At 36.2% G+C, this 22,523-nt stretch overlaps 1 protein-coding gene across 1 annotated transcript; it reads right to left on the reverse strand.

The window, feature by feature from the left end:
- Nucleotides 1–852: 852 nt before the first annotated feature.
- On the reverse strand, nucleotides 853–17,841 carry LOC131182045 (uncharacterized). The gene is made up of 4 exons (XM_058150671.1): nucleotides 17,425–17,841; nucleotides 7,337–7,526; nucleotides 6,138–7,220; nucleotides 853–944 (listed from the first exon to the last, which is right to left on the reverse strand). The coding sequence occupies exons 1-4, from the start codon at nucleotides 17,839–17,841 to the stop codon at nucleotides 853–855; spliced, it is 1,782 nt and encodes a 593-aa protein (XP_058006654.1).
- Nucleotides 17,842–22,523: the final 4,682 nt, after the last annotated feature.

Below are 22,523 nucleotides of genomic sequence, written 5' to 3' on the forward strand. Positions count from 1 at the left end.
GAGATATTTTGTGGATTTTGATTGGGTAATCCATATTTTGTGGTTTTAATGAGTTTTATTCATTTCTTATGTGCTACATGCTTAGTGTAGGATCCCATTAAGTATTGTTCTTAATCCATGGTTGAAGCACCGAAAGAAAAAAGCCTTGTGATAGATAATCAAGAAATTAGACTTAATTAACTTAGATTTAGAAATAGACTAAGGATTAAGAGGATTTACAGATTAATTGAGGAACTTAATGGGTCTTGATTAATTTTAACTCCACGAAAGTAGGATTAGATTGATTAAGGCACTCTTTGTCCCACTCGAAAGGGTATTGAAAGGATTCAAGAATTAATCTCCTTAAAACCGATAAGTTCCACAAGATTGGATAACCAATTTAAAAATCCAAAAATAGCTTGAATATGAACTCTCGAACTCCGGAATCGCCCTTTTTATCATTGTTAATTTCTAATTGAATTTAATTACTTACCATTTTAAATCTTGCCATATTTCAATTTGCTTATTTTAATTTAATGCAAATTTAGTTAAATCATTACATTGTTGAATAGATTATTAATTTTACACATATAGAATTCACACTTCAATATCTATCAATTTATTACTTTAATTTAAAAAATAGTTCAAATTAGTCAGAATTTTTATATCAAAAATTCAATCATTAACACAATTTCTCGTGGGAACGATATCTTTTCTATTAATCTGGTTTTTTTTTAAACAAGCAAAAATTATTTTATTAAAAGGAAAAATGAAAGGAAACATGCAGCATTCCCCTTATATCATATAGCCGATCCTAAGGAGCAACTAAATCATTGACAAAAGACAAAACCAGAGCAACAGCATACAAAGAATTCAGAGGGAAGCAATAAGTTCAGAGGCTCGAAAAGCACCCTGTTTAGCTAAGGAATCGGCAACACTGTTTGCTTCCCAAAGGTGGTGGAGAGCTTAAGCATGCAACAATAGAGTTGTTATCGGCTTAAAAGAAAAGCATTGTATCTAGATTGCTTTAAATATGATTTTAAAAAATGTATATTGTATTATGATGAAATTTTTATATAGGATTGAAGTTCTTTTAAGAGAATAAATATAATTTTTATTAAAAATACTTATAAGCCAATTATAAATGGTGCTTGTTTTAATTACTTATTTTTAACTTAAAATATATTTTTCTATTTATAAGTTAATTTAAAAATAAATAATTAATTATTTAGTAAAACTATAAAAAATTAACTTTTAGATAGTTTAAGTATTTGTGGGGGTGGGGGCGTGAGGCGAAATATCATCTATTGGAATTATATAAAATGCACCAGGTAATGCCTAGGAAAGATGGTGGAGTCACAATGGTCTCATTTAAATACCACCTCCTTAGACAACATTTCCTAGACATGCACTTCATACAATCCTAATAGAATCAAACCACTGGTAAGTACCGTCTTCCCATAACACTACCACGGTACTAAGGATTTATGCCACGAAGGCATAGATAGACAGGAGTCGCCATCCGGGTAATAACCGGGACATATTCAGTGTTTCTTCTGAGGGTGATGGATGGCAACTTACTCCTTGCAGAGTTTCCACAACCGTCATTACCATAACCCAATGTCTAGGTTCGGGATAGTGGGTACGTAAGGGGAAGGTGTTAGGCACCCCTTACGCCTGGTCTAACCTCGTTGATTCGAGTGCCAGTCCTCTACTAATGTTTCTAGAAGTCTTGTTTATTATTCTTTTATTAAACTTTATCCCAAAAAATGCAATTCTAATCCTACACACGCAAGTAATTCACAAAAGGTTTGTTGTTTACACACAATTTTCATGCACAAGTAATTCCTATCTATGGAGTTGCTAATTATTTAAATGATATTTATCAGATGACTAAAATTAATTTATTATTGAGAATTTAATTTACAAACAAATTCAATTTCAAATAACCCTATGTTTCTATTTAACCTAATTAATTAATTTTCACCAAGTTACCCTAAGGATAATTGAACTAAGTTAATTATGTACATGTGTAATTTATTCTAATATCACATAAGGCCCAAACAATCACAACCTAATAAAGATTTCTAACATGCAAATTTATTTTACAATTACCAAATATTAAATTAAATTTATTTACATGCCAATGTTAGTTTAATTTACAAACAAGATTAATTTTAATTTATAAAGTATTTATTTAAATTAATTACATGCAAAAGTCAGTTAAATTAAAAACAAAGTTAATTTTAATTTACCGAATAAAAGTTCTATTATTACTACAATTTCATGCCAATGGTTATTCGATAAGTTTAGAGTTACTTACCTGTTGGTAAATGCAGTTGCCATTGGGGCAAGCTACCCTTAAAAAAGGGTCTTCTCTTCTAGTATGGCAATGATATCCCTGGCTTACTCCCGTTTAGCTCCATATAAGCTCCGCGCAAATGCCCTCTTTTGGTACTTACCTTAGGGCTACTCACCAATTTTGTTTGTAATAAAAAATAAAGAAAATAAAGAAAAATAATAAAATTACGAGAGATAGAAACTAAACATGTGCAGAGTTGTGTATCCTCTCAAATTAAACATGATTATATGATCTATATGAACATATAAAATAAATTGAAGACAAAGAGCATAGAATTAAAATATTGTGTGGCATAGATCTTGAAAAGAAAACAATAAAAACTGACCTTCCAGAAATCTTGTATGAAAATCTTCTTGAAGAAAAGAAAAAAATAAGAAAGAACTCAAAGAGTCTTAAATATCTCTAAATTTCTTATAGCTCTGAATTTTCTCTTCCTCTTTCCTCCCATCATCCCCTTCTTCCCTTCTCTAGTAGGATATTTATAGGGTTTTGGGAGAGAGGTGTGATAGGGTTTGGAGTCTTAGGATGATAAAGTTTAGATGACTTAAACAACTATAATTGCAGAATTCGAATAAGACTAGGATATGAGTGAGGTGTTTCAACCAATAGGAAGACAGGAAAAAATGGAAGGCACCAATAGGGAATGAGGAAGAGGTGTGGTAGGATTTGGAGTCTTAGGGTGATAAAGTTTAGATGACTTAAACAACTACGATTGCAGAATTCGAATAAGACTGGGATATGGGTGAGGTGTTTCAACCAATAGGAAGACAGGAAAAAATGGAAGGCACCAATAGGGAATGAGAAAGAGGTGTGGTAGGATTTGGAGTCTTAGGGTGATAAAGTTTAAATGACTTAAACAACTACGATTGCAGAATTCGAATAAGACTGGGATATGGGTGAGGTGTTTCAACCAATAGGAAGACAGGAAAAAATGGAAGGCACCAATAGGGAGTGAGGGAGAGAGTGGGGCCAAGGAGGAGAGAGATATTTTGTTATTTTAATTTTTAGAAAATAATTAAATGAGTCCCATTTAAAATTCCTAACTAGGCTTTCTTAGGCCCATAGAGCCCAATTAAACTTAATTAGATCCATTTAAGAACTACCCATATTAAATTTAAACAAAATAAAATTTTATTTAAATTTAATTAAATTAATTTCCCCAAAACTTTATTATTATTTTTATTTTTTCAAGATCATGCCACGGAATTAATAATTCAGCTCCATGCCTCCAATTACATCTTACAGTCATATAATTTTTCATCATCGGGTTCCTACGGCCTCAATGCACATACTCATCATAAAATAAGGGTCTACAGTTTACCCCCCACTTTGGCGAAAGTTGAAATCAATGCGAAAGCATTGCTCAAGTTTCATCAAAGTGAAACTCAAATTTCTAATAACTATGAAACATTGGCTATGAGAATCAAGTATATCTTGCTCAGTCGACATACTCTATGTTATGAGACTAGCTACGGTCTCATAACAATAATAACTGTGTCATGTGAAAAATGAGTGTATCTTGCTCTGTTAATACACTCTGCGTCATGAGACTAGCTACGGTCTCATAACAGTGATAACTGTGTGATTTGAAATGTTGTGGATTCGTATTTAGGACCGCAGTCCTAAACTACCTACGTATCCCCCTCATTATCCTGAGGAAGAATCAGACCCACTCGTAGTTCGACACTTGAAACTGTGGTGATGCATGTTCTTCTACGCCTTACACACCTACAGGTGACATGTTAATGCGTGTTCTTCTACGCCTTACACAACTATGCCATATGCCCTAAACAACGTCTAAGGACTTATCAAAAAATATCTGTCATGAAATATTGTGGGTTCGTATTTAGGACCACGGTCCTAAACTACCTACGTATCCCCCTCGCTATCCTGAGGAAGAATCAGACCCCCTCGTAGTTCGACAATTGAAACTGTGGTGATGCATGTTATTCTACGCCTTACACACCCATAGGTGATATGTTGATGCATGTTCTTCTATGCCTTACACAACTATGTCATGCACCCTAAACTATGTCTAAGGACTTACCAAAAAATATCTAATTCATGATTTGAAAAAAAAAAAAAAATTTAGGATGACTGGGTCTCAAAATTCTCTCTGATTTTTATGCTTTCTGTATGCTACTTCCTATCATGGGCATGCTGATTTTACTAGAGATTCTAAAAAAACTTAGTCCTCTGGGGACCTTTTTTTTTGCAAAAACTTTCTTATAGCCTCAAAGTTTTTTAAGAAGAATTGTTCATCAAAAAAGACTTCCTTAAGGTCACAATACAATTTCCCTCTGATTTTTCTTTTTCTTCTCTCCCCCCATGGTTTCTGCCTTGACTCATTTCTCTTTCATGAACTCCATTCTCTGTGCCCTAACTTTTGCCTGAAATGTCCTTTTGGATTTTCATCTCAGCGGGCTTGCTTTAACTTTTGCCTAAGCGGCCCTTTCGGGTTTTCCACCTAGCAAGCTCCCCTTTTTTTTTTAGATAATTATCAGGGCATTCATATCAAGTACCTATCTTGTCATGCTCAGAAGGCATAGATTAAATCAAAACAATATAGTTCAATTACTTAATCATTTGATGTATCCCTCAAGATACAAACATTCACGATCATAATTAAATAAAATCCATTCCTAGTTAATGCAATAAAAAAAAATTCTTTATTTATTCAGGTACACCATTACTCCCTCTTACATTTACTTTTGCCAAATTTCTAACCTTCCAAAGTTAGAAATAAGCTTTATAACCTGTTGAACGACCTTTTCAGGTTTTCCATCCAGATCTTCTCTCATCTCTCCTTTTGCCTGGACCGCCTTTCGCAAGTTTTCAATCTAGGTTTTTTTTTTTTTTTTTGACCCTTACTTTTGCCTAGACCATCTTTTGTAAGTTTACAGCCTAGCGGGCCTATCTCACACAAAGTACCGTTTGAGCTTGTCTAAGTTGACTGGTTCTTGAAATTCATTCCCATCCAGGTCTGATATTGTTACAGCACCTCCTGACAAGATCTTTTTGACTATGTATGGACCATCCCAGTTTGGCTTAAACTTTCCTCTTGGATCAAAAGGGATGGGTTTAGCTTGTTTCAAAACCATTTTTCCCTCTTTGATCTTTCTTGGCTTCACCTTCTTATTAAAGGCTCTTGCTATCTTCCTTTGATAAGCCTGCATATGATACAAAGCTCGCATCCTCTTCTCAACAATCAAAGCTAGTTCTTCATATCTTTTCTGGGCCCACTCATTTTCTGAAATCTTAGCTTCTAGTATCACTCTCAAGGATTTGACCTCTAGCTCAATGGGTAGCACTGCTTTAGTCCCATACACTAAAGAGAATGGAGTTGCCCCTGTGGATGTTCTTGTAGTAGTGCGATAACCCCAAAGAGCATAAGGGAGTTTCTCAAGCCAATCCTTATAGGTTTCAACTATTTTTCTCAGAATGGTTTTCACATTCTTATTTGCTGTTTCTACTGCTCCATTAGTCTGTGGCCTGTATGGTGAGGACTTGTGATGCTTAATCTTGAATTCGGTAACTAATTCTAAGAAATCACCTTTGAACTGGCTGCCGTTATCTGATACTATCTCATGGGGTACCCCAAACTTGCAAATCAAGTTCTTTCGAACAAACTTACTTATCTGCTTGGCCCCTACTACTTTATAAGATTCAGCTTCAACCCACTTGGTGAAATAGTCAATTGCCACAATGATAAATCTATGGCCATTAGAAGCCGTGGGAGAAATCTTCCCAATAATGTCTATGCCCCATATTGAGAATGGCCACGGTGAAGTCATACTGTAGAGTTCACTAGACGGTAGGTAATTCAAATTTCCATGGATTTGGCACTCATGGCATCTTTTCACAAATTTAGCATAGTCAGTATCCATGGTAGACCAGTAATAGCCCAATCTTAAAATTTTGCCAGCTAATACCCTTCCGTTCATGTGAGGACCACACACTCCTGCATGTACTTCCTCTATTATCTGCTCAGACTGCTTTTTTGTCACACACAAGAGCAATAGTCCTTCGAAGAACCTTTTATAGAGTTGCCCCCCAGCCAAAGTGAACTGAGTGGCTAATCTACGAATTGTAGCTCTATCCCTACTATTGGCTGACTGTGGGTATTCTCTTACCTCTAAATATCTTCCTATGTCCTCATACCATTTCATCTCATCTTCTAGATCTAAATGTGCTATTATTAACCCTTCATAGCATGGGATTCTACTCCTCATCAGGATAACTGGCTGGGTCAGCTTCTGATCACCCTTCTCCCATAAGGATGCCAGCGTGGCTAGAGCATCAGCCATCTGGTTCTGAGCTCTAGGCATGTGCTTCATTGTCACTTCCTCAAAGCTAAATAATAGTTTCTTAGCATACTCTAGGTATGGCCTCAACTTTTCTTCTTTCAATTCCCATTCACCTTTAACATGGGAAACCACTAGCATTGAATCTCCGAACATCTCCACTTTTTTAGCCCCAATAGCTATTAATGCCTCTAAGCCACAAATGCAAGCCTCATATTCTGCAATATTATTAGTGGTTGGGTAACATAGCCTTTTTGACATTAACAATTGTTCTCCATTCGGTGCTTCCAAAACTACCCCTATACCGGCTTCGCTCTTATTCATGGCCCCATCAAAGTACATTTTCCATGGCTGGACCTCTACTAGCTTGAGACTCTCATCCGGGAAGGCTGTTTCGACTTCTTCCTCTTCATTAACTGGATTTTCAGAAAGAAATTCGGCCACTACACGCCCTTTGATGGTTTTTCGAGTCTCATACACAATATCAAATTCAGACAGTAGGACCAACCATTTGGATAATTTTCCAACTAGCATCGGTACTTCAAATAGGTACTTTAAAGGATCCATCCGAGATACTACAATAACTCGATGGGTTTGAAAGTAGTGCCTTAACTTCTTAGTTGCCCATACTACAGCCAGACAGGTTCTTTCTATTAGTGAATAATTCTCCTCATAAGCAAGGAGTTCTTACTGATGTAATAGATGGCTCTCTCCAGATTCTCTACTTCTTGTGCCAACATTGCCCCCAGGGCCATGTTTTTCACTGATAGGTAGAGGATTAGAGGGATGCTGGGGATGGGTGCTGACAAAATTGGTGGATTGCTCAGGAACTGCTTTATCTTTTCAAATGCCTCTTGACATTGCTCATTCCACACTACTGGCTGATTCTTTCTTAGTCACTTAAAAATTGGTTCACAGGTAGTTGTGAGCCTAGCTATGAACCTACTAATGTACTGTAATTTTCCTAAGAAACCTCTAATCTCTTTTTCTGTTCTCGGGGCTGGCATCTCCTGGATTGCCTTCACCTTATCTGGGTCAACCTCAATCCCTTTCCTACTGATTATATGCCCTAACAGTTTTCCTGAAGTGACCCTAAACACACACTTGCTAGGGTTCAGTCTCAATTTATACTTGATGACCCTCTGAAAGAACTTCTCTAATGCCTCAAAATGTCTCTCCCTGTTAGTAGTATGCCCTAGAGTATATCATTTAGTATGTATCTTGTATATATTTTTATTAATAAAAGGCATTTCCACTTTTCCGTTTACATAATATATTTATGTGTAATAGAAAAGGTCCATTGATATTTTGTTAGAAATATTATTCTTAAGTTGTTAAGAATATGAGTGACAATATTTCTAGCACGAAGTTCATAAATAGGTTCACAATCGAGGATACTTCATAATAAGGACATGACTTATCCAGAAAGATTGTATTCATGTTTGTTCCCAAGTTATTTATATGAGATATAAATAAGATGGAATGGTGAGTCTCATGCCATATGACAAACATGATAGGCACTTATAAATGATAAGTAGGCCGAACCAGTGACACTTATGACAAGCACATGGAGTTTACTCTTGTCAATGTTTTGTCATAAATCATATCAGTGCATATAATCTTTAGACCTGAGATAGCACAGTTATCTTGTATATAGGTAGTTTGAGTTTGATAACGCTTTCATACTTGTACTGTATGGGTATATGGGCATGTGTTGGCTCCTACTAGTTATATATGGAGGTAGGTGTTGATCAAGATGGAATCTGTTCCTCTAAGTAAATAGAGATAAAATCCTATGTTCATTTAATTGTTCTTGATGTTTCAAGTTCCTGGCCAGGACAGATAGATTTATTCGTAAAAGAGTTTCGATGAGAAAATCTTTTAATCAAGAACTGGAATTAAAAGAGAACATAATATTCATAGCAAATGGAGTTTGACATAAGCCATGACTCGGCTTGAGTTGGGATTTGTAATGAGAGATTCTAGTGCATGGTAACATATGATTATAGGTTCATTTAAGGTAAACCTTATTACTAATTGGGTGGCCATGGCATGCTATGCTAGGTGTTAACCATGGTCTATGAGGTTCATAAAATGATTTAGAGAAATCATTTATGGTAAGAAAGAGTTCTGATGATATTAAGAGTTGATATCATTTCTCATTGCCAATTAGTGATGAGCCTAGTAAGTCACACACATACACAAGTTATCACCTAATTAAATATGATTTAATTAATTAATTAAAGAGTTTAAATTGATTAATTAAATAGGTTTGGTTTGCAATTAGATTGCAAAGCCCCTAGCATGACTTGAAACCAAATCTAGATTATTGGATGTATAATATAAGTTAAATTTATATTTAAAGTGTTTAAATATGAATTTAATTAATGAGAAATTAATTAATAGAGATTAATTAATTAACTTATATTTGATATAAATTAATTAGAAGAAGAAAATAATTATTTTGGGTTAAGAACTCAAAATTAAGACACAGGGGCATTTTGGTCATTTTGCAGTGTGACACGTGGCACCATGAGATGGTGACACATGGCATAACACATAAGCTTGCCAAATGTTTTTTTAATCATGTAAGATGATTAAAATCAAGATTAAATATAGGTTTGACACTTGGCACAATGTGATTGGGTCACTTAAACCTAGAGCTAATCAAAGGGTGACATGTGGCAAGGGTTTAATGTGTTAACCTAGCTATTTAAGTGTTGTTATGAGAAAATAAAATACAACCAGCAGCCACACACCTTTGTCACGCCATTTTGCAGCCCTCCCTCTATTCTTCTTCATCTCTCATCAATTCAAAGAGATTAGCCATCAATCTCTTGAATTAAGAACACTAGAAATTGTTTCTAGTGTCCTGTTTACATCTTTAATCTCTTAAAAGGCAGAACTTGATTTTCTAATTAATAGAAAAAGCTTTAGAAGCTCTTCAAGGGCTGCCATAGGTGTTCTTGGTGTGGACAAGCTAGAGGGACAACATCTGGTGTCCTCAAGACGAATCTCAAAGGCGCAGACATTGCGATTGCATCAAGAGGTTAGTGTAATCGTTCTTGATTTAATCTAGGGTTCTAAAATTAATCTGATTAATTTTAAAATCTTAAATGGCAAATACAGATCCAAAAACATATTAAAAGAGTTTTAATATGTTTTTTATCATTGAAATCAAATAGATAAAAATAAATCTTGCATGAAGCATGTGACCGTAGGTGAAAATTTTTGAATTTCAATGGTATAAACTTGTGCTTTCACGCTTTCGTTCCTTCAATTGGTATCAGAGCCACTATATTTGCCATTTAGATTGTTGATTATATAATTTAATTGTGTGTTTGATCATGAGATCAAGAGATTATTGCTGGTTGCAAAGCAAGGTATGGCGACATACTTGAAAAAACACCATCAATGGTGCGCATGGTTTAGCTTCCATGGGTGGTTTAAGGTTTGGCTTTTAATTCTGCAATTGTTGTATGATCTAAAGCCTATTCTTTGACTAATTAAAGTGTTTAATTAGTAGTTTTTATCACACAATTAAATTATGATTCAAATCAGAATTTTAAAAATTGTTTGAATGTGATTCAAATCTGAATTTTAAAAGTTGTTTGAATGTGATTCAAATCTGAATTTTTAAAGTTGTTTGAATCATATTTAAATCTGATTTTTTAAAATTGATTGAATAAAATTCAGATCTGATTTTTTAAAAAATGTTTGAATGTGATTCAAATCTGATTTTTTAAAAAATGTTTGAATGTGATTCAAATCTGAATTTTTGAAGTTGTTTGAATGTGATTCAAATCTGAATTTTTAAATTTGTTTGAATGAGATTCAAATCTGAATTTTTAAATTTATTTGAATCATATTCAAATCTGGATTTTTAAGTTGAATATGAGATATTCAATTTAATTTAAGTATGTATGTTTTATTTAATTGTTAAATAGTGATATGCATGATGGATGATCATGGACTATAAAAGACCAATGTGATTGGATTTATTTCTTTTATGTTTCTTTGGGATTGTAAATTAATTAATTTATTTTAATTTATTTTGGGCATGTATTATTAAGTTTGTAATAATTTTTGGGTTGTAATTTCATTTATTTAAGTTCTTGTAAATTCGCCTTGGTATGCCAAGGATTACTATGTAATATTGGATTGCAAGAAGTTCAAGGAGGTCAAGAGCATTGGTGGGACCAAAGGGGAGGAATTCAAGATCAAGTGTTGATTATGTACTCCTTCAGCAACTCTTGTAAAATGAATGAATGAAATGCACCTAGGAATGCCCTGATTCAATTCTTGGTGGCTCAGAATTGAATCCCTTAGAAAGTCCATGATCATACCATATTTACTGCTTATCCATGAATGCATGAGATGTATGGGAATGTATGCAATTATATGATATATGCATGCTAAATGGATAATGTGCAAAGTGAGACCTTAATAGTAATTAGAATGACCATAAAATCTTCCAAATAAATAATTAAGTTGGATATGCTATAATTAAAGTAATTATAACATAGGCCCTCCATTGGGACAATTATTTTAAGAAATTTTAAATAGTTGCATGAGATGCAATTAATTTAAGAGATTTTCTTAAGAATAATTGTTAAGCATGAGATGTTGTAAATATGTAAATGGTTTGGTGGCCAATATTGGATGTACCTGAGGACATTAAAATTATTTACATAACTACTGGCTCAATGGGATCAACTTAACTAATGCAAGATAAGTCAATAATGGATGTACCTGAGATTTTGAGCATTAGGGGCTAGGTAAAGGATTGAACCTCACATGAGATGTGATGGGCAAGGAGTTGCTCACTTATAGTTTATTGTAATTCCAATAATGGATGTACCTGAGGATGATCAATAGAATTATAAGAATTCAATCACCCACTAGAAATCCATCCAACTAGGATTTCCGTTTTCTACTTTGGAAGTGTAGGATTCGCTAAGTTAGTGGGAGGACCAATTTGATTAAAAGACCATAATCATTTTGGTTAATTACATGATACATTTACTAATTAATCTGGTTATTTTCTGCAGTTAATTTTCTGATAAAAATGAGCACAAAACAACCACCACCATCCAATATCCTTGCAAGCATACTTGATCACAATAGGTTGACAGGACCTAATCTGTCTGATTGGCTAAGAAATTTGAAACTTGTCCTGAACCTTGAACATATAGGATATGTTCTAGATTCAAATGTTCCTGGTCCCTTACCTCCAGAGGCCACACAAGAGGAACATGAAACTTTGGACAAGTGGAAGGAGCATGATATGAGAGCTAAGTATTACATGCTTGCTTCCATGAGTAATGAGTTACAGAAGCAACATGAGAACATGCAGAGTGCGAGTGAGATCCTCCTTCACCTACAAGAGTTGTATGGTGAGCATAGCAGGAATGCTAGGTATGAGATATCTAGACAGCTATTCCGTATGAGGATGTCTGAGGGACAGAATGTTGGGGATCATGTCCACATGATGATTCGGCTGATTGAGCAGTTGGAACATCTTGACTTCAACATGGATTTCCAACTACAAACGGATTTGATCCTTCAGTCCCTTCCTGAGTCTTTTGGGAATTTTGTGACAAATTTCCATATGGCTAAACAGGAATGCACCTTAGCTGGTTTACTCAACATGCTGGTTATTGCCCAAAAGAACATGCCAGGCAATAAAGGAAAAGAGGTAGCTTTGATTGCATCTTCTTCTGCTGGAAAGTCCAATAAGAAGAAAGGCAATAAGAAAAAGAAACCTCAGATTCCTGATCCTTCAAAGAAAATAGCTAAACAGAAAGGGAAGACCAAAGCTGACAAAGGCAAAGAAAAGTGTTTCACTGCCAACAGGAAAGTGTTTCCATTGCCAGTAAGAAAGTGTTTCCACTGGCCAGAGTATAGCAATCTAAAAGAATGCAATGCCATGGTGAAAACCAACTCAAGTTCAAAATATATTTGGCACTTAAGGTTATGTCATGTTGCAGAAGATAGGATTGCAAAACTGGAGAAAATGGGGATTCTATCCTCATTGGGCTCTGAGCCTACTCCAACTTGTGAATCTTGCCTTCAGGGCAAAATGACTAGATCACCCTTTGTTGGACAGGGGTTAAGAGCTGAAAATATTTTGGAGCTAATACATAGTGATGTATGTGGTCCATTTAAAGAAATGGCTAGAGGGGGTTTTCATTATTTTATTACCTTTACTAATGATAAATCAAGGTTTGGGTATTTGTATTTGATGAAATACAAACATGAATCTTTTGAAAAGTTCAAAGAATTTAAATCTGAAGTAGAAAATCAAACAGGAAAGAATATTAAAGCTCTTCGATCAGATCGTGGAGGTGAATATTTGAGTCTTGAATTTGATGAATACTTGAGAGAGCATGGCATTGTTTCTCGGTGACTCCTCCAGAACGCCATACGGTGAATGGTGTATCTGAAAGGAGAAATCGTACCCTATTGGATATGGTACGTAGTATGATGAGCTATACCGATATGCCAATCTTCTTTGGGGATTTGCATTAGAATCACTTTGTATATTCGAATAGGATTCCATCAAAATCGCTTTCTTCCACACCTTATGAGATATGGCATGGAAGAAAACCAAGTCTTAAGCATGTTAAGATTTGGGGTTGTCCAGCTTATATCAAAAAGCTGAACACTGATAAATTGGAGACCAGATCAAAAAAAGGTCGATTTGTTGGATATCCAAAAGATAGTTTTGGATATTATTTTTATTTGCCTACTTTACAAAAGCTTGTGATAAGTAGAGATGCCATATTTCTTGAACAATGTTTGTTCAAGAAGGAGGCAAAGGAAGGCAAATAGAGTTAGAATTGGAGAATTCGACCAACCAATGATCGATGGATATAGATCCATCTAGTCAACCAATACACCGTTGATGAAACATCTACAGCTGTTCCTCGTAGAACAACCACGGTATCTCACCCACCGGTGAGATATGGTTTTCTTCATGAAGAAGAACAAGAGTTGTCTACTCATGAAGAAGTAGATCATGGAGATGATCCACTTACCTATGAAGAAGCTATATCAGATATAGACTCTTCAAAATGGATTGATGCTATGAAATCCGAGATTGATTCCATGTATAAGAATCAAGTTTGGGATCTTGTTGACCCACCTGAAGGTATTATACCTATAGGGAACAAATGGGTTTTCAAGAAGAAAATTGGTTCTGATGGAAAGGTAGAGACCTATAAGGCAAGGCTAGTAGCGAAAGGGTTTCGCCAAAGGCAAGGAATCGACTATGAGGAGACTTTCTCGCCTGTTGCCATACTTAAATCAATTAGGATTTTATTAGCAATAGCTGCGTACTATGATTATGAGATTTGGCAGATGGATGTCAAAACAGCTTTTCTCAATGGATACATTGAAGAAAACATTTTCGTGGAACAACCTAAGGGATTTGAATCCCAAGATGGTTCCAAGGTATGCAAGCTAAAGCGATCTATTTATGGGGTTGAAACAAGCTTCGAGGAGTTGGAACATCCGTTTTGATGAAGCCATTAAATCCTTTGGTTTTATCAAAAATGAGGATGAGCCATGTGTATATAAGAAGGTTAGTGACAGTGCTATCACTTTCCTTGTCTTATATGTGGATGACATACTATTGATGGGTAATGACACAGGTATGTTGACGACTATAAAGGTATGGTTGTCAAATACATTCTCCATGAAAGACTTAGGGGAGGCAACCTATATTCTTGGGATTCGCATCTATAGAGATAGAGCGAAAAGAATAATTGGTTTATCCCAAAGTCTATACTTGGAAAAGGTGTTAAAGAGGTTTAACATGCTTGATTCCAAGAGAGGATTGTTACCAGTGAGACATGGTATCCATCTTTCTAAAGAGATGTCTCCAAAGACACCTGAAGAAAGAGATAAGATGGCCAGGATTCCATATGCTTCGGCTATTGGAAGTTTAATGTATGCAATGTTGTGTACTAGGCCGGATATCGCATATGTTGTTAGTTTCACTAGTGTATCAATCCAATCCAGTTTGGAACATCGATAGTCACAAGAATATTCTTAAGTACTTGAGAAGAACTAAGGATTTATTCTTGATTTATGGAGGTGGAGTCTTGCAATTAGATGGTTATACTGAATCTGATTTCCAATCAGATTCCAAACAGAGCACGACTGCAGATTCCACTACAGAGGCTAAGTATATTGCTGCATCAGATGCTGCAAAGGAAGCTGTTTGGATAAAGAAGTTCGTGACAGAACTTACAGTAGTTCCTTCCATTGATTCAGCAGTTCCATTTCACTGTGACAACAATGGAGCAGTCATACAGGCTAAGGAACTAAGGTCTCACCAAAATCCAAACACATAGAAAGGCACTACCATATTATCAGAGATATAGTTGGGCAAGGCAATATAGCCATGCAGAAAAATAACATCAGTGAAAAATCTCACGATCCATTCACTAAGCTTTTGTCACAAGTTCAGTTAGATCGACATCTTGAGAAGATGGGTCTAAGGTATTGTAATGAATGGCTCTAGTGCTAGTGGGAGATTGTTAGTAGTATGCCCTAGAGCATATCATTTAGTATGTATCTTGTATATATTTTTATTAATAAAAGGCATTTCCACTTTTCCGTTTACATAATATATTTATGTGTAATAGAAAAGGTCCATTGATATTTTGTTAGAAATATTATTCTTAAGTTGTTAAGAATATGAGTGACAATATTTCTAGCACGAAGTTCATAAATAGGTTCACAATCGAGGATACTTCATAATAAGGACATGACTTATCCAGAAAGATTGTATTCATGTTTGTTCCCAAGTTATTTATATGAGATATAAATAAGATGGAATGGTGAGTCTCATGCCATATGACAAACATGATAGGCACTTATAAATGATAAGTAAGCCGAACCAGTGACACTTATGACAAGCACATGGAGTTTACTCTTGTCAATGTTTTGTCATAAATCATATCAGTGCATATAATCTTTAGACCTGAGATAGCACAATTATCTTGTATATAGGTAGTTTGAGTTTGATACTACTTTCATACTTGTACTGTGTATGGGTATATGGGCATGTGTTGGCTCCTACTAGTTATATATGGAGGTAGGTGTTGATCAAGATGGAATCTGTTCCTCTAAGTAAATAGAGATAAAATCCTGTGTTCATTTAATTGTTCTTGATGTTTCAAGTTCCTCGCCAAGACAGATAGATTTATTCAGAAAAGAGTTTCTGATGAGAAAATCTTTTTAATCAAGAACTGGAATTAAAAGAGAACATAATATTCATAGCAAATGGAGTTTGACATAAGCCATGACTCCAGCTTGAGTTGGGATTTTGTAACAGAGAGATTCTAGTGCATGGTAACATATGATTATAGGTTCATTTAAGGTAAACCTTATTACTAATTGGGTGGCCATGGCATGCTATGCTAGGTGTTAACCATGGTCTATGAGGTTCATAAAATGATTTAGAGAAATCATTTATGGTAAGAAAGAGTTCTGATGATATTAAGAGTTGATATCATTTCTCATTGCCAATTAGTGATGAGCCTAGTAAGTCACACACATACACAAGTTATCACCTAATTAAATATGATTTAATTAATTAATTAAAGAGTTTAAATTGATTAATTAAATAGGTTTGGTTTGCAATTAGATTGCAAAGCCCCTAGCATGACTTGAAACCAAATCTAGATTATTGGATGTATAATATAAGTTAAATTTATATTTAAAGTGTTTAAATATGAATTTAATTAATGAGAAATTAATTAATAGAGATTAATTAATTAACTTATATTTGATATAAATTAATTAGAAGAAGAAAATAATTATTTTGGGTTAAGAACTCAAAATTAAGACACAGGCATTTTGGTCATTTTGCGGTGACTCGTGGCCCCATGCGATGGTGACACAAGGCATACCCCATAAGCTTGCCAAATGTTTTTTTAATCATGTAAGATGATTAAAATCAAGATTAAATATAGGTTTGACACTTGGCACAATGTGATTGGGTCACTTAAACCTAGAGCTAATCAAAGGGTGACATGTGGCAAGGGTTTAATGTGTTAACCTAGCTATTTAAGTGTTGTTATGAGAAAATAAAATACAACCAGCAGCCACACACCTTTGTCACGCCATTTTGCAGCCCTCCCTCTATTCTTCTTCATCTCTCATCAATTCAAAGAGATTAGCCATCAATCTCTTGAATTAAGAACACTAGAAATTGTTTCTAGTGTCCTGTTTACATCTTTAATCTCTTAAAAGGCAGAACTTGATTTTCTAATTAATAGAAAAAGCTTTAGAAGCTCTTCAAGGGCTGCCATAGGTGTTCTTGGTGTGGACAAGCTAGAGGGACAACATCTGGTGTCCTCAAGACGAATCTCAAAGGCGCAGACACGCTGCAGTGCATCAAGAGGTTAGTGTAATCGTTCTTGATTTAATCTAGGGTTCTAAAATTAATCTGATTAATTTTAAAATCTTAAATGGCAAATACAGATCCAAAAACATATTAAAAGAGTTTTAATATGTTATTTATCATTGAAATCAAATAGATAAAAATAAATCTTGCATGATGCATGTGACCCTAGGTGAAAATTTTTGAATTTCAATGGTATAAACTTGTGTTTTCACGCTTCCGTTCCTTCACTCCCTAGTTGGGGATTTTACTACCATGTCATCCACATATACTTCAACTTCTTTGTGCATCATGTCATGAAACAACATAGTAGCCATTCTCTGATAAGTTGCACCAGCATTTTTTAGCCCAAAAGGCATGACCTTATAACAATAAGTCCCCCATTTAGCTGTCTTTGCTTTATCTATCAAATCCATGAGGATCTGATTATATCCCGAAAAACCATCCATGAAAGAGTACATGGCCATGCAAGCAGCACTGTCAACAAGCACATCGATGTGAGGCAATGGGAAATCATCCTTAGGAGTAGCCTTATTCAGGTCCCTATAATCTACACACATCTGAACTCGCCCATCCTTCTTGGGGACTGGCTCAATGTTGGCTAACCACTCGGGATACTCAATTACTTCAATGAAATCAGCCTCAATGAGCTTTTTCACCTCTTGAGCTATCTTTTCTTCCCATTCTGGCCTAAGGCGACGCTTCTTTTGTTTTACTGGCCTCATGTTAGGGTCTGTGGGGATTTTGTCTTGTACTATGTCTCGATCAATTCCCGGCATATCTTTATAAGACCAGGCAAATGCTTCTTGGTACTTTATTAATAAGGCTATAAATTTATCTCTTTCTTTTTGGGTTAAATCTTCAGCTAACTTAATGTCTTTAGAATCATCTGGTGTACCCAAATTAATAGAGATTGATTTTAATGCATTAACAGAAATAGATTCTAAATGATTATGAATGCCATGCGTGTAGCCATTAGGATGAACATCAAACAAGTAAGCAAAAGGACTAGTCATATTATTTATTTTTGCCTCAAAATTGTCATTAAGTACATCAGAAATAATAATATCAGTATCACTACTGTGAGCATTACAAAAGATAGACTCAAACTTAGGGGTGTAGGTCCAAGTGCTTGGCTTCCATGCAGACCTTAACTTGATGGCACTGACCTCTTGTTCTAATTCCTCAACATGTGGCAGCTCCTGGTCATCAGTCCATGCAATTGCGCCCTCCCTGATAAACTTGGTGGGCTTGAGTCCCTCTTCATCTTCAGTTGGCTAATAGCCCAGCCCATATCTAGTGATCTGCCCCTTTATTTCTGGAAAAGTCACTAAGTCATTAGCTCGTTTTCCCAAACCCATGCCAGGAAAAAATTTCATCTCTTTCATCATAGTGGCCACCCTAGGGTCTATCCAGTCTCCATAGATCCCAACAACTTGGAAACCAGACAATAGTGGTACCGAACCATCCACTTGCAGCATAGCTACTTCCCCATCTCTTTTAGCATTGACGGTGATTACACCATCTTGGTGCGGGATCTTGATCTTTTGGTGGAGTGTAGAGGGGACTCCACCTAAGGGATGGAACCAGATTCTACCCAACAGTAAGAAGAATGTCATGGGGATGTCTAGCACAGTGAACTCAACTTCAGTCTCTATAGGCCCCACCTTAACCATAGTCTTGAATACCCCTATCACGTTTCTCTTTGAATCATTATAGGCCCTGATAACCAGATCAGAACCAGTTAGTTCAGACATAGAAATTCCTAATTTTGGCAAAATCTTCAGAGGGCATACGTTGATGGTTGACCCATCATCTATCATCACACAAGGCACTTTCCACCCTCCAACCTCGGCGGTCACAAACAGAGCCCTACTATGGTTTCTCCCCTCAGCTGGGAGATCATGATCAGAGAAAGTAATATGACCCCCATCTTCTATAAGCATAACTTTGGCAATCTCTTCTGGAGTTATCTCCGTGGAGACCTTGAGTACACTCAGGGCCTTGGTCGATCTGATTCTGTTTTTCTGATGCCAATAGCAATTCCCAGACCGTTACACTAGCCTGAGTCCTCTTCAATTGCCTAAGGAACTGATCATCCTCTTCATCTGTGTCCTCTTCAGTCAACACCTTGGCTTTCCCTCTCACGTTGTCCTTCTCCATGGGTGGATCAGGATAATATCTACCACTCTTGGTCATGTGGCTCACCCTACTCTTTTCCTCTCTGTCAGAGTCAACCCAAACATCTAACAAACCTTCCTCATCACTGGAACTATCCCAAATATCAATTGTCATTACAGATCGAGGTTCATCAAGCTTTTGGATAGGTTGGATAAGGTTAAGAATTTGGTCAAGGTCAATTAAGGTGGTGGAAATCATGTAAAGTCCTGGTGGAGGTGGAACATTATGGTTGGGCATTGGGTTGGTGCGTGTGTTGGGTCGATTTTCTGGGTCAGCTATTTTCTTAGCATCGATCAAGTCCTGAACTTCGTGTTTTAGCCAAAAACATCTATCAGTGTCATGGCCATGAGTTTGATGGAATTGGCAATATAGGTTAGCATTGTAATTGGGTGGCAGTGGGTTTAGTGGTGGTTTAGGTGCCAAGGGTTGGAGGAGACCCCGAGCTTTGAGTCGCTCGAAGACTTTAGATAGAGGTTGGTTGAATTGAGAGAACTTTCTAGGGGTGCGGGACACGGTTTGAACCTCAATGACTTTGTTTTCCCCAGTAATGTTGCCAGCTGACTGGTATCCTTCCCTCTTGGGCTGATAACTCTTCTTTTCATTGTTCAATACATCCTCCACTAATACCCCAGCATCATATAGCTGTTCAAAGCTAGCTAAGGGATAATAACAAAGTTTCTCATAATAACTAGGCTACAGACTTTTCACTACCAATCGCACTTGATCCTTTTCAGCAAGCCTATTGGTCATCTTCATAGCCTTTTTCCTCCATCTCAATAGATACTCTGAAAAGGTTTCATTTGGTTTTTTCCTAGTGGTCTCTAAGTCTCTCAGGGTAACATCTAAAGCTGTATTATAGGAGTATTGTTGCACAAATCTCCTAACTAGCTCCTCCTAATCTTTTCTCACAGTGGCTTCTAGCCCATGATACCATGAAGATGCAACCCCTTCTAGTGACATAGAAAAGAACTGAGTGACTTGGTTCTTAGTCAAACAAGTTGTTTTCATGACTATAAGATAAGACCTGAGGTGGGTTTTTGGGTCACCAGTACCATCGAATTTAGCCAAATCAGGCATCTTGAATTTTTCAGGTAGATTTCCATCCAACTGGATGTCAAAGTCATCTGCATCTAGCAGCCCCATTCCAGTAAATTTAGCTTGCTTTTTCACACTGGCCTGAAGTTTTTCCATCATCTCAGTAATAACTCTAATCTCCTCACTTGTCCCCTTTTCTTTCTTTTTGGCCTTGTCTTGGAGATAATCTTCTTCATCCCAAACGTCATCAAAGGCCTTCTTCTTACTAGTCTCTTCTTCAGGCCTTTTCACCTGAACATCACTAGGCCCACCCATCTCTAACTTCTTCTCAAAGTTGGCCATGATTTTTCCTTCAAGCTCAGCTATCTTGGCATTCAAAGCTTCTTCAAGCATCTGTCTAAACATGACCTTAGTGTCTTCCATTTTAGCTTGTGCAGGTGTAACTCTTACTAATCTCTTTCCTTCCCTAACCCAAGTGACCTGATTAGAAGTCTTCCTGATGTGTTCTAAAGCTATGTTTACTACAAGAGAAAAAAAATACAAGGTTTTAACATCTTATGCTATGTACAAATGCAATGCATGAATGCATGAATATGCACTTTCATTTTTACCTTTGCCTTTACAAAGCCAAAACCGAACCGTACTAATACGACCAAAACTGAACCAAAATCGAACTGTATAAATCGAACTAAAATCGGACCAAAGACTAAATTATAAATCGAAAAGAATGTCTCCAGAACTGAATCTTCGCCCCCTTATACCTTCAACTCTCACGTGTAGAGTAAGAAAAAAAATTCTATCCTAGGCTATGGTACACTAGATGCACCAACAAGAGGTGGTCCAGGACGACCTTTCCTCTATAAACAAATGATTTGTATCCTTAAAGTTTAACCATAAGTAAGCATCCTCTTGCTTAACATGGGTTTTAAAATGGACTTGGGCCTATACACACATTGGGTTTATGCATAGGCCTAGGTTCATCTCAACTACCACTAGAACTTATGGTTTGAACAGTAAGGATACGAATTCAGCACAACAAAAATCTACGGGGTACCTAGGGTTGAAATCTATGGCTCATGGGCTTTATTGGGTAGGAAAAGGGTCACCCATGCGAGAGCTTGTCCATTAAGCACAACGGCCGGAGCGTAGCTCTTTTATATACTCGAAGGTACGGGCATGGGGTGCTAGCATTCACCAATTTGTCATAGCTCGAGTAGAACCATGGTCTCCTTGGCTAGTACTAACGAGGCTAAAAGGGTAAGGGTGATCCGTGTGATAGTGTAGTGCAATGCAAAAAGTTTAACAAAGGAATAATATTAGACTAATAGAAACATGTTGGAGTAACTATCCATTTAGTCCCCAGTGGAGTCGCCAAACTGTGGGGGTGGGGGCGTGAGGCGAAATATCATCCATTGGAATTATATAAAATGCACCAGGTAATGCCCAGGAAAGATGGTAGAGTCACAATGGTCTTACTTAAATACCACCTCCTTAGACAACATTTCCTAGACATGCACTTCATACAATCCTAATAGAATCAAACCACTAGTAAGTACCGTCTTCCCATAACACTACCACGGTACTAAGGATTTATGCCACGAAGGCATAGATAGACAGGAGTCGCCACCCGGGTAATAACCGGGACATATTCAGTGTTTCTTCCGAGGGTCATGGATGGCAACTTACTCCTTGCAGAGTTTCCACAACCGACATTACCATAGCCCAATGTCTAGGTTCAGGATAGTGGGTACATAAGGAGAAGGTGTTAGGCACCCCTTACGCCTGGTCTAACCTCGTTGATTCGAGTGCCAGTCCTCTACTAATGTTTCTAGAAGTCTTGTTTATTATTCCTTTATTAAACTTTATCCTAAAAAATGCAATTCTAATCCTACACACACAAGTAATTCACAAAAGGTTTGTTGTTTACACACAATTTTCATGCACAAGTAATTCCTATCTATGGGGTTGCTAATTATTTAAATGATATTTATCAGATGACTAAAATTAATTTATTATTGAGAATTTAATTTACAAACAAATTCAATTTCAAATAACCCTATGTTTCTATTTAACCTAATTAATTAATTTTCACCAAGTAACCCTAAGGATAATTGAACTAAGTTAATTATGTACATGTGTAATTTATTATAATATCACATAAGGCCCAAAAAATCACAACCTAATAAAGATTTCTAACATGCAAATTTATTTTACAATTACCAAATATTAAATTAAATTTATTTAC

Source organism: Hevea brasiliensis, chromosome 8, assembly GCF_030052815.1.
Source record: "Hevea brasiliensis isolate MT/VB/25A 57/8 chromosome 8, ASM3005281v1, whole genome shotgun sequence".
Lineage (NCBI taxonomy): Eukaryota > Viridiplantae > Streptophyta > Magnoliopsida > Malpighiales > Euphorbiaceae > Hevea > Hevea brasiliensis.